The sequence below is a fragment of the Ursus maritimus genome, unplaced genomic scaffold, assembly GCF_017311325.1.
Source record: "Ursus maritimus isolate PB19 unplaced genomic scaffold, ASM1731132v1 scaffold_20, whole genome shotgun sequence".
In the NCBI taxonomy this organism is placed as follows: domain Eukaryota; kingdom Metazoa; phylum Chordata; class Mammalia; order Carnivora; family Ursidae; genus Ursus; species Ursus maritimus.
Genome location: NW_024424453.1, coordinates 8,565,032 through 8,579,215, shown reverse-complemented (window position 1 = coordinate 8,579,215; position 14,184 = coordinate 8,565,032). Strand labels below are relative to the sequence as shown.

General features: G+C 35.2%; 1 protein-coding gene across 1 annotated transcript in view; it reads left to right on the top strand.

The window, feature by feature from the left end:
- The window catches only part of LEKR1 (leucine, glutamate and lysine rich 1), a 169,509-nt gene that overhangs the window by 128,076 nt on the left and 27,249 nt on the right, over nt 1–14,184 (top strand). Inside the window, exon 10 of the mRNA XM_008706784.2 lies at nt 8,319–8,412. Coding sequence (XP_008705006.1) covers nt 8,319–8,412 — 94 coding nt within the window. The remainder of the gene's footprint in view (nt 1–8,318; nt 8,413–14,184) is intronic.

The window sequence follows — 14,184 nt, the reverse complement described above, 5'->3', positions numbered from 1 at the left end:
TGTGTCACTTTAGATGGTCATTTACTACTTCAGGATCTTGTTTCTTCTAAAGCTTAGGCAATTGCATTAGTGTATTACCAAAAAATGGCAAGAAAGAGCCACTATATCCCCTGAGACTAAAACAATGCCTGACACATAATGGACACTCAATAAATATTTGCTGGATAGATGGATGTATGGATGAGAATTAATTTAATCCCAATGAAACCACTGATTGCATGATTTAAAAATCGAAAGCTCCCAGTGTTTCTCTCAGGTCTAGAGAGCTTCTGACTTGTCACAAATCAGAGGTGGGAATACAGTCCAAACTCCTGGATTCTAGTGATAATCTTCTTTATTAGATTCTTAGTAAAATCCAAATTTAGGACCTAAATCTGTGTTATTTCCTGTAACTCTAACGCATCTTTATCTCTTGAACTGGTTCTGAAGAGGAAATTAGATGTCTGTATGATATTCAAAAATGGCTACAAATTTTCAGCTTTTTATAACATGGAAAAATATGGAATATGCATCTAACAATGTTTTATTTCTTATCATTCCTCTAGATTTCTAGCAAAAAGGCTCACAAGAGTCAAAATTGATCCCTTTTAGTTTCTTTCAACACAAATTTTTTTTTCATCATCAGTGTCTTAAAATGGTTTTGTATTCCTGAATAATGTGGAAGCTCTTCCATGGGTGTAGTATGTAAGTGTGATTTTTGTTTTCGGAATCAGGATTATCTTCTTCATACATATAATCATCCTTGTTTACATTACTCAATGCCCATTTCATGCAATCAAGGGCAGTAAGTATTTGTACAATCACATATAGTTATTCTTTCTGCCTTGTCCCACTAAAGAATCATGCAAGAGTCTTAGAGTCTGGGTCAGAGGCTTAGCAGGAATCAGAGATCTGAAAGTCCTTCTCATTTCTATAGCCATAAATATCAAGCAAATTTACCACTGCAGACTTTAAGTCCATGACTTTTAAAAGAGTTCATTCAAAACACCTGATACTTTGTGGAAATGTCATAGGGAATTTCATAACTCTGAAAATTCAGTGAATCATTAGCATTTCATTAACAGTGTTTAAACCTTAGCCTACTATATTTTAGCATCTATAAGCTACTAGACTTTCAGTTTTTGTTCTAAAAGGAAACAAATAACAGCAGTGGTGTTTTGTACTCGGTCCATCAGAAGAATGTATATGGAATGGATTCCACTTTTGGTTGTATCTAAATTATATTCGTCTCCAGAAAGACTGAAATTTGAGCATCTCAAATACTCAGCACCACCCATTTAAAAATAAAGGTAACTTCTAGTGTACTGACAGGCACCCATCTGGAAATGCTTGTTGGAATTTTCTCATCAGTAATACCTCTTTTCAAATAGAAAATCAGGCTTAAGAAATAAAATGGACCAAATTGCCAAGACTGTGGTGTCTGCTACTTCTAACAAGTGCATGGCCGGCCACATTCATTCCGTGTACTGGCATTTTAAGAACCAGGTCAGGTGCTACCTCAGTTTCCATTGACTGCTTTTCCTTATGTGATTAAGTTTACTATTATAAGATTCTAATATCATACCTAAACTTGTATGATGTCACTTGAAGGTAGATTATGGCATTAGTTTTCTATTGCTGCTGTAACAAATTGCTACAAATTTAGTGGCTTAAAACATCACAAATTTATTATCTTAGAGTTTTTTAGGTCAGAAGTCCAAATGAGTGTTAAGGGACTAAAATCAAGGTGTCACTAAGGCTGGTTCTTTCTGGAAGTTCCAGGGGAAAGCCCATTCCTTGCTTCTTCCAGCTTTAAGAGGCTGTGGGCATTCTTTGCATCCTAGCTGCATGAATCCAATCTCTGCTTCCTTTGTCACATCATCAGCTTCCCCCTCTCTCTTGCCTCTCTCTTATAAAGGCCTTGGTAATTACATTTAGGGCACAACCAAATAGTCCAAGATAATCTCCCCAACTCAAGGCTCTTAACTTAATCACATCTGAAAAGTCCTTTTTTCCATATAAAGTAACATACAGACAATGTAGATTAGGACATGGATATCTTTGAAAGCAATTACTCAGTCTACTACAACTGCGGTGAGTTAAAGATGGCCCTTATTAATCCTATAGCAACCACTAAAATACAACAAAAGATTTATAACTAAACAGCCAAGAAAGTGGATAAAATTGAATCATAAGACAAGCAAAATCCAAAAGAAGGCAGAAAAAAGAAGGAAAAGGACACAACAGATGAGACAAATAGGAAACAAATAGCAAGATGATAGATTTAAGGCTAACCATATCAACAATTGAATTAAATGTAAATTGTCTAAACATTCCAATTAAAAAGCAAAGATTATCAGATTGTATTAAAAAAATAAGATTCAGCTATAAACTGCCTATAGGAAATTTATTTTAAATGCAATGACACAAATAATTTTAAAGTAAAACAATGAAAAAATACACCTAGTTGATGCTAATCAGAAGAAAGCTGAAATACTATTGATATCATATGAAGTAGATTTTAGAATATTACCAGAAATAAAGAAATTCATTTCATAATGATAAGTGGATCGGGGCACTTAGGTGACTCCGTCAGTTAAGGGTCAGACTCTTGATTTTATCTCAGGTCATGATGTCAGGGTCATGAGATGGAGCCCCATGTCCGGCTCCGTGCTCAGTGACATGCTCAGTTCTCCCTCTCCCTCTGCCCCTCCCCCCACTCACACACACACTCTCTCCCTCTCTCTCTTTCTATGTCTTAAAAAGATTCAGTGCAATCACAAAACTCCAACATAACTTTTCGTAGAAATTAACAAGTTAATTCTAAAATTCACATGGAAATGCAAAGGACCTAGAATAAGCAGGACAACTTTGAAAAAAAAACCTAAGTGGTTAAAAGATCAAAGTGACTACCTGACTCCAAGACTTCTTGTAAAGCTACATATTTAATACAGTGTGGTACTAGTCTCAAGAAAGACAAATAGATCAGTGGAACAGAATAAAGAATCCAGAAATAGGCACACCTATATGGTTAACTGATTTTCTACATGGGTACTAAAACAATTCATTAGAGAAAAGATAATATTTGAAACCATTGGTACTGGAATAATTGTATATACATGTGTGAAAAATGAACGTTGATTCATACTATGAAATATATTTATATAAATTCAAAATATCGATCTAAATATAAAATCTAAAATCATAAACTTCTGAAATGGAAGGACAACCTTTATGACCTTGAGTTGGGCAAAGATTTCTTGGATTCAATACCAAAAGAACACTCCATAAAAGAAAAAAATAACCCTGATAAATTAGACTTCATTAAAATTAAGACTTCTGTTTCCTGAAAGACAGTTTAGAGAATGAAAAGACAAACTGCGAAATATACATCTCATAAAGGACTTGTTTCCAGAATATGTAAAGACCTTTAGAAACTCCATTATATGACTGTAAACAACCTAATAAAAAAATGAATGAAAGATTTGGACACTTCACCAATGAAGATATACAGGCGGTCAATATGTACACACACAAAAATCTCAACATCATTAGTCATTAGGGAAATGCAAATTAAAGCCACAGTGAGATACTACTACATACTTTCATAGTGTCTAAAATTAAAAAGTTTGAACATAACCAGGTGTTGACAAGGACATAGAGAAACTGGAATTCTCATACCCTGTTGATTGGAATGTAAAACAGTATAACCTCTTTGGGAAACATTTTGGAAGTTTCTTAAAAAATTAAGCATTATATTTACCTTGTTACCCAAGTATTTTACTCAGGAGAAATTAAAACTTGTACAGAGGTATTGATAGCTTTATTTGTAATGGCCAAGACCTATGAAATAACCTATATGTCTATCAACGGGTGAAATCATAAATTGTGGTGTAACCATACAATGAAATACTACTCAGCAATGAAAACGAACCACAATCTAAGCAAGGAATATCCCCCACCTCCAGGTAAGAGATCCTCCCAGTGGGTTCCAGGGGAATTTCAGAATTTCAATGGGCTCCACCTGGTGTTAGGTGCATACCTCCCAGTGAGAGGACTACTCTATCAATGCCTGACTGCCATCGGACTTGGCCATTCAACTTGTTCTTGCCACTGAAATGTGAGAGAATGCACCAATTCTGAGTAGAAGCTTCAACAAATCCAATGTTTTGGAGATATTTCTTTTCCATCTGCTGCAAAAATAGCATTCCTGGGTAAGCGTTGCTCGTTGAGCTACATCCTGGAACAAAACATGGGGAGCAAAGCAGCAGATGGCACATAACATGAGCAAAAAATAAACTCTAGTACTTTAAGCTTCTGAGATTGCAGGTATGTTAAATTTGAGATGTCTCTGAAATATAAAAGTAGAGCAGTCAGATGGTGAGTTGGGTTCATGAGTCAGATACTCAGATAATAGAGAGAATAGATCTGAGCCAGAGATAAAATTTGGGAGTCGTCAGCATCTAGGTTGCATTTCAAGCATAGCAGTGGATAAGATCACCTAGAGAAAGAGTAGAAAGGAAAAAGTGCTGAGGAACATGAACATTTAAATGACAAGTACAGGAAGATGAGTCTGCAGGGGAGACAGGAATGGTCGAATATTTGGAGGAAAGCCACAAATGAGGTTTTTAATGTAATCCCACTTTTGCTGTCCTCATTCTTTGTTTCTTCTGCTTCACTTCCTTTTCTTCAGCCTAGAGACTGCTAAGCAAGCATCAGAACCTGCTGGGTGTACCTCACACTCTGCTGGCTTTCACAGACACCCAGTATTCTTCCCCAGGCTTCAGAGCAAGGGGGGTGTACACATGCCCACTCCTCACCCTTCCCCATGCAGGTACCTGCACCTGAGCCCACGTCCAAAGCAGAGGAAGCCCAGATGCTGGGCAAGGGGTGAGGAGCAGGGGCTGGAGAACCATCCTGGAAAGGCAGGGAGGTGGGAGGAGGTAGGACTGTATGGGAACCAAGGCTCCAAGCCAAGCCCCTGGTACATGCTCAATTGTCCCATCAGACCTCACATAAAACACAAATTTAAAGATAAAATTATTAAGAATTTCTTGATGATGACCATAAAGCATTAATTCTGAAGCACAGGATCCCCTTCTGAGCATGGGCCTTGTTCAGCTGTCCTGATCATATGCCCAGGAAGTCCTCCCTGCATGTGTGTTTGCCAGTTTCTTTGCTCACATTTCCTCTTGCATGCTTGACCTTCCTTCTGAGATCTTACCCCTTCCTGCAAAGCATAGTCTATAGAAGGTTCTTTCGCAAAGATCCTTTAGCTTGTAGAAAACACTCTGGTTTTATTTATCTGAGCATATTTTATTTCGGTCTCATTCTGAAAGATAGTTTTGCTGGGTACCCAACTTTAGTTGGTGGTTATTTTCTCATAAAATTTTGAACATATTGTTTTGCTGTCTGACTTCCTTTGTGTTGGAGAATAAGCTTTCAATATGTTTGGGTTCCTTTGAAGATAATGGTTTTTTTCTCTCCAGCTTCTTTTAAGACCTCTTTTACTTTGATGTTCTTCATGTTCACAATCAGATGCCCAGATGGGAAATTTATTTTTATTTGTCTTGCTTGGAATCCATTTGGCTTCCTAGATTTGTGACTTAGTGTTTTTCCTCAATCTGGAATAGTCCCCTCAAATATTGCTTCCTCTCCCTTTTCTCTCCTCTCCTTCTGAAATAGTGAATTGATATATATTAGATCTTTTCACTCTGTCCTCCATGTATCAACTTCTCTTTTATATTTTCCATATGTTTCACTTCCTGCACTTCACTCTGTGTAATTTCTTTAAATCTCCTTTTCAGTTTATTACTTCATTTTTTAGCTATGAATAATCTGCTACAGGACCACCCACTGTTTTTCCTTTTGATTATTGTATTTTTAATTTCTGCAAGTTTGATTTGTTTTTTTTTCCATGTTTCATTAGTTATTTAAATCACTCTTTTATTTCTTTGAACCTTCTATATTCTGTATCTGAAAATTCAACACTTTAGAAAGTATGAGTTTGATTATGCTTTGATTTGTGTCTGCTTGTTCTTTCTCTTACTGGCTTTTTTTTTTCTTTATAGTTTTGTGATTTTTAAAAAATCAGGATCTCCTAGGTCTTGACGTTTTAAGCTGTAGAAAGTCTTTGAGTCCCAAGTTGAAGATAGGTTGCTCCCAAAAATATTGATTTGTTTTCTACCAGGCATCTGGAGACAAAGTCAACCTGTTACCACTTTAAGATACAATTTCAACATGAAGCTGTTTGAGCTACTTAGGTTGAATGAATTCATGATACAAACGTGCATTAGGGTTAGTTTGTGCTTACATATTCCTGCGAGAGATTTATATTTTTCCCTCTACCTAGCACCAAAAATCAAAACCAGTACTTTTCTTTTGCACCTTGAGAAATGTTATTTGAATTTTACACATACTAGGTGTGAATTTCACACATGTGTAGCTCTTTGAGATGCAGCTTCATGCAGGTGAGTTTCCTCTTAGACTCTTTCTCTCCTGAGTCCTTCATGGCTATGAAATGTAAAGCTCAAGTTCATCAGATTTGGAAGGTATCTTCAAGGTGAGAATCGGTTTCAATGCTCTATTTATTGTTGGGGGTTCTTCCTTTTACTTCACTTTTTTAAAGATTTAATTTGAAATAATTACAGAAAATTACAAACACTGTACAGAGAGAGTTTGTTTCTCTTTGGCCCATATTTAATAACAATGACACAACTGTAAAAACTAAGAAATTAACATTGGTATAATACAATTAACTAAACTACAGACCTTATTCAGATTTCAATAGTTTTCCACTCATACCCTTTTTCTGTTCTTTCACTTGCGTTTTGTTCTCTGCATCCTTCACACTTTTTGTCCAGCTCACTGTTGAATTTTAAGATTTTTTTTATAAGTTGAAAAAATGTTTAACTTATTTTCAGTAGGAGAGTTGTCAAAGTACCTAGTCCAACACACTTCTAAAAAGAGAAGTCTGGGGAGTTTTTCTTTTAATCATTTTCCCTCAGATGATATTCAAAATCCTGGTTACCAAGTCCAACATGTCTTCTTATGTTTGTGTCCTTAAAATTTTCTAGCCTAGAAATGTAGGCATTATTTTTATTATGGTAAAAAATGTGTAATTTTTTACACATTATAGAGTGAGACTAGAAAAGAAATCAAGAGATAGATTGAGGGTCTATTATAATACTGTAGGTGGGAGAAAAAGTCAAGAGTCTTAACAAGGCTATTGGTAGTGGGAAAGGAAGAGAGGAACTAGTTTGAAGTTCAGCCAGGGAGCAAAATATAGAATTTGGTGTTGAATGGATGTGGTAGAACAAGGAGAAGAAAGAGTCAGAGAAAACTCAGGGATTTCAAACCAACGATTTTGACTTTTGAAGATTTTCAGAATCTTCAAGGAAGATAAAGGAAAAGCAAGATTGCAGGAGATGATGATGAATTTGTTTTTTAATGTATCTGGTATTAATGGTTCATTAGGGTGGAGATGTCCAACAGGCAGTTATAATTAAAAGTCACAATTTTGAGAAAGGAGTCAGAGCTAAAAGGAACAAGGTGGTGATGGAAAACAAAGAGATTAGAAAGAGGAAGAAGCAATGGAGAAGAATCGCCTACATAGAAACTAAGGAGGGACATGGTGATTACAGAAGAGGGAAGGAGCCTGATCAACAAGTATGCTTTTGCCACTACTTGTGATATTCAAAGGCTTAATTTCAGTGTCCCTGTGAAATGCTCTTACGAATCTTCTGCACTTACCTCCACCCAGAAGACTACAAACTAAACTTTAAGATTCATTTATGTGGACTAAAATATTAAAATGTTCTGTGTGTTTTCTTTTCAATTTTCTAATATGTTTTGTACAATACCATATCTCATTACCTTCTACTTAATTTGGTTTGTTCCTATCAGTACTTGAGACAAGTAAAAAAATAAATAAATCTAGCAAGAACTGCAAACATGTGTTGATTTTATGGCATACCCCAACATATTTTCCTTCTTTTAGGAAACAAAATATTATCTAGTGTTAGAATTTAGTCATAAACTTTGGAACCATAATGTGTAATGTTTTATGATATCTATGACTCCACATATGTTGTTACTATTTCATGCAAAAGTAATAACATAACTTATTAAGCAAAAATTAAGCCTGAGAAAATACTTACCTTGTATGTAGTATTTATAAATTGCTGTTAATGGTAAAAGTAGTATCTAGTGGTAATATATATATATTGCTAAAGAGAAGAAACAGATGTAAGTTATGAAATACTATTCTCTGAGCCAAGAACTGCAATTTAGGAAGAGTTTCAGGGTCTTGACTCATTTGTTGGGTTTATGGTTTTCAGGGAATTAATGCTGATTTCACATCAGAAAAGCATCAAACAGCTGCAGGAGACCCTTCGACAGAAGCTGCTGAACGATGATAACTGGAGAGAGAAGGTAATGATAATGTAGCTCTCATCAGCATGTGTCTTATTTGCTTTTTAAAAATTCTGTTTGCCAGGAGACTCTTCCAGACATTTGGCTTCCATGCACATTTTGATTCCTTCTGGAATTTCCTAGACCAAACATGCTTATAATGTGTATCTTTTCCAAAATATTAGACAACATAATGGGAAATAAAAAGGTAAAAACAGAATTTAAAATCTTGTAAAATTAAGATAGCCCTTAGTTCTCATGTAAAAGTGTAATTTTTATTTTGAAATATTTACCTTTTTCCTATAAAGGGACAGAATCTGCATTTGACTACAACCTTAAAAGCAGGGGAATATTAATTTATTCTCACAATTTCTCTGCTTTTAAGAAGATATTACAAGAGAATGGAAAATGACAAAATTACTCAGTTATAAACTTTTGGCAAAGTAAAATGAATAAGTATTTAGCTCACTGTTTACAAAGAAAATATTTTCTCTTACAGTACTGAAAAATGCATTAATTTTTGTCTTTGGATTTTTCTAAATTTTTCAAAGTTTCAAATAAATATGTATTACTTGCATAATTTTAAAGGATACAAATAATATTCTAAAAATTATTGGTCCCTACCTTTTCAGGCCTTGTACAGCTCTAGTTATTGAGGCTATAGCGATCATCTCCGTGTCATAAACTTCTGATACTCCTTGATTGATCCCTGGGCCTCATCCTGAACAATGCCCTGAAGCCTCTCCAACTCTTTCTCTTGCCCATCTGATGCCTGCCCTAGCACTAGCCTCCATCCTTGGTTTTCTGATAACATTGTAAATTTATATCTGGAGGTAGAGCTGGCTACTGAAATTCAGATTGCTTGACTAAAGTCCTGACAACCTATTTGGTTATTATCAGATTCTTCTCTATGATGACTATACCCTATAACTTGTAACCTCAAGCAACAAGCAGTGGCCACTTCAAACTAACATCTCCACCTGGACTCTTCCACCCTACCATCCACCGAAGTGACCCCTTTAGATATTGTTGCTGGCTCAGGTCAGTTCTAAATTTTTCACTTCTATTTCCATCCTTTACTCAGTTGGCCATACTCAGGCATTACTGGCCCTCTTTAAATCAATCCCATTTTCCTTGTCCCTCAGGGACAGCACAGTCAGGCTGTAAGAGAAATGATCACTATGACAACAGTCCCATAGAGGCAACAATTAAAAGTTGAGAATACAGACTAAAGTTGTTCTAAGTGGCTCATTCTTATTCTGTTTTATTTTGAAGTATGAATCTTTTCTTTTCCTTCTTCTCTAAAGCCTACATTTCTTTAATTCTTTCTAATTTTTATTAGAGGTACTAATTTTTATTGGGGGTACTCACTTGGCTAGTCTATTCTTATCCTACTTCCTCCATCCTTACCAATCCATGTTTGAAAATACAAAAAGATGGTCAACCTAACCAGCAATACAAAAAATGCAAATTAAAACAATGAGATTATTTTTTTAACCCATCCATTTATCAGAGTGGTTTTGGCATTGTGGTAAGGTCTTTTAAGATAATCATTCATACTCACTCTGTAAGGGGCTGGAAGTTACAACAACCGTTTGGAGAGCGATTTGGAAGTATGTATGAAGAGATATTATAAACATCTCATCTTTTGATGCAGAAATTTCACTCATGGGATTAACGTGAATAGAGATTCATATATTCTTCCCTTCCTTCAAACACCTGAGCTCCTTTTAGACTGGTAGAGTGAACTTTCCTGCCTTTGCTGTGTAGAAGTTCCTTATCTTCATGGTCACACCCCATGAAGGACTTTCAGATACAATCTACTGGAGAAGTCTCTGCATTTACAATCTACCCTATTACTGCTACTTAATGTACCCTGTCTGTGAGGTGCTAACACAGCAAGTGGACCAAGTTAATGTTAGCATTTGATTATATAGAAGCATTATGGTCTTGCTTCATGCTGTTAATTTGATGATGAAAATAAACCTATGTTAAGATTTTCTAAGTTCTTGCTAAGACCGTGATATCATTCTAATAAATTAATTATATCATAGATGTATCTTGGCATATATAATTTTCTGTGTTATAAATGGGCATTTCATTTTGTTGAGAGGACATGTCTTCTTGTTAATAAATCTTATCATTTAGCTTAGCAGTAAATCAAGATCCAGACCAGTAAAGCCAAGGAATGATAATTATGTCTTGGCTGTGCTAGTTATTGAGACTATGAATAAAAAGTTCCCTAAAAGTCCTCTCATGAGGAAGGAAAATCACTAATATGACATTGTCATCTCTTTCTTGGGTCACTGTGCCTTTGTGTAGGAATGAAATGTTCCCTTTACAAATATATAATACACATATTAGAATAAACTTCATAACTTAAATGCTTTTAACATTCAAAAAAAGTAGATAGCAATTTGTGCCTGTACTTAATTATTTTAGAGTATGTAAAAAGCACATAATAGAATCAATAATTGCTATGTAACAAGGATGGCACATTTTAAAATAAACTGCATATTTACTAATTGCCATAGATTTTTATTTATTTCAAGTATTCCTTTGATGTGAAAAAAATAATGTGCATACTGAACATTTAAAATTGGTCCCAAAGGCACAGTGTTGTTACTTTTCAGTTAAAAGTTTTGTAATTAAAAAATTTCCTGGGGTGCCTGGGTAGCTCAGTTGTTAAGCATCTGCCTTTGGCTCAGGGTGTGATCCTGGAGTCCTGGGATCAAGCCCCGCATCGGGCTCCCTGCTCCACTGGGAGCCTGCTTCTTCCTCTCCCACTCCCCCTGCTTGTCTTCCCTCTCTTACTGGCTGTCTCTCTGTCAAATAAATAAATAAAATCTTTTTGAAAAAATTTCCTATAGCCAGACTGCTGACATTAAGCAATAGTCATATGTTGACTATTACTTTGTAGTACAATAAACAAATTCCAAACAACTATTTTGTTACATTATTATTAAGATATCATCCCATTTAGGAACATTTTAGACTTGTACTACTATTGACCTCATTTAAAATAGTACATAGAGCTTTTAAAAACCAATAGTTAAAACAAACAAACAAATAGAACCTTACTTCCTGGCTAGGCAACTGGATTAATAGTGAAAATGCAGGAGGGTGGGGGGAGTTTACCTCAAGAAATAGTCAATTCCAGCACAAAAGGGAAGCAAACAGAAAATCTCAAATTCTTCTTCAAAATAGAAGAACCAAATGGCTGAATAATTCCTAATGTGTTTAAGTGTACTATTAATGGAATTTAAAAGGATAGCTTATGAAATAACAAAATTTGACAGGGATGAACTTGTCATAAAATATCGATTTTCATTTATGCATAATAAATGAATGGCTAAAAGAATATTGAGAGCACACTTTAATTTGTAAAATTATAATGTAATTTTCAAAACTGAACTAATAAAATCACAGAATTTTAGATCTAGAATAGCCTGTAAATATCAACTGATTTAAACCCTTAATCAAGATAATAAGAATAATGTCCATTTTTAGAGTGTTTATTATATGCCAGGCCTTGTGCTTAATGCTTTCCATAAATGTAATTTTAATTATTATAAAATTATTATTCCCATTTTCACATGGAAAAAAATAAGGCTCAGAGAAGTTAAGTAAGTTGCCAAGGTTCTATAGCCAGGAAATAGCAACTGATACAAACCGGGAAAAAAAAAATGAGAGCTAACTACAAAATCCAAAACTTCTGCATTTGGCCTGGATGGACTAATAGGAGCCAGATTTACCCTCCCTCCTAACTAACTAAACCACTGGAGAAAAAATAGAAAACAATGGTTTCAAGACACTAACTATCAGACAATGAAGGACAATGATTCTTACAGATAGGAGACAAATGAGGTGAGTGCTGTGACTACCCAAACTTAGTTTCTTGAAATAAATTTAAGGCCACAGTGCAGGAAGTGTGAATCTAGGTAGTTTGGCAGGTTCTTTGAGTTAAGGAGACCAGAGAGAGCAAGACAGCTAGAATTCACAGGATAGTGTTCTCAGGCAAGAGCGGCACACAGAAAGAATGCTGGAGATCTACAAAGAGTCCCCATTAAGTATATGTATAGTCAGTACATATGTGTGGGGAAACTACCCAAAGGCAGAGAAAGACCCATCTGAAAGGACTAGAGAGGAGTACCAAATGCTCACACAAGGCCAGTCTGGAAGACCTATAATTCACAGGGCATTGGTAGAGTTCTCAGAAGGGTCTTGCATCAGTAGTAGGAAAAAACTAGCTCTAGACTAAATGCTGAGCCGACTCTAGCTAACACATTTTAAAAGGAAGAACTATAAAAATCAAGCTGATTCAAAGAAACTTAACTGCATCCCAGAACAGAGTTCAATAATACTCCTAGGAGTATAAAAATATCCAGCATCTAACAAAGTAAAATTTATAGTGCCTACCATTCAATCAAAAATTGCTATCCAAAAAGACATAATGAGAGAAAAATCAACGAATAAAAACTGATTCAGACAACACAGATATTAGAATCACCAGATAAGGACATTAAAACAGTTGTGATAACCATATTCCATTTGCCCAAAAACTAGAGGGAAAAGTGACCATGTTAAATAGAGATATGGAAGATACAAAAAAGATCTAAAGTGAACTTCTAGAGATGAAAAGTACAATATCTAAGATAAAAAGTACACTGGATGGGATTAATGGCAGATTAGACATTCTAGAAGAAAAGTTCAGTGAATTTGAAGACACACAGTTGAAACAATCCAAATGAAACAAAAATAGAAGACTCAAAACAAACAAGAACATCAGTGAGCTATGAGACAAATTCAAGTGGACTAATATATATAATAATAATTGGAATCCCCAAAGTACAGGAGAGAGAAGGAAGGACAGAAAAAATATTTGAAGAAATAATGGCTGAAAAATTTAAGATTTAATGAAAACTATAAACCACACATTTGAGAAGCTCAACAAACCTCAAGCATACCAAGGAACATTCTAATCTAATCATTCAAAAATAGTGATAGAAAATCTTAAAAGCAACCAGAAAATAACAGACATGTTATGTAGAGAGAAACAAAGGTAAGGATGACAGCAGATTTTTCATCAAAGACAGTGTAAGTGGGGCACCTGGGTGGCTTAGTTAAGTCCAACTCTTGACTTTGGCTCAGGTCATGATTTCAGGGTTGTGAGATTAAGCCGCACTTTGGGCTCCATGCTGGGTTGGAGCCTGCTTAAGATTCTCTCTCTCCCTCTGCCCCCCCCCCGAAAAAAAAAAAAGACAATATAAGCAAGAAGGTGGGACTAAAAGTACTGAAAGAATGAGGAGATTGGGAGTGCAAGCTGCTGATCTAGAAATCCATACAAAGTGAAAATATCTTTCAAATATAAGGGTGAAAGACTTTTTCAGAGATGAAAAAGCTGAGCAAATATATCACCAGCACATCCACACTGTGAGAAATGTTAAAAGAAGTCCTTCAATCAGAAGAAAAATTGTACCGCATGAAAATAAGGATCTATACAAAGGAATGTAGGACGTCAGAAATGGTAAAAATGTGGATAAACTCATTTAATTATTTAAATTTCTTTAAAATATAGTTAACTATTGAAACAAAAATATAAACAACCTAATATGAGATTTATAACATGTAGAAGCAAAATATATTACAAAAATAGCACAGTGTCTAAGGGGAAAATGGAAGTATACTCTTGTGAAATTCCTATACAGGAAGTGTTGTATCACAGCACTAAGTTAAATATGTAGTCTATAGGGATACTTGGGTGAGTCAATCAGTTAAGCGTCTGCCTTTGGC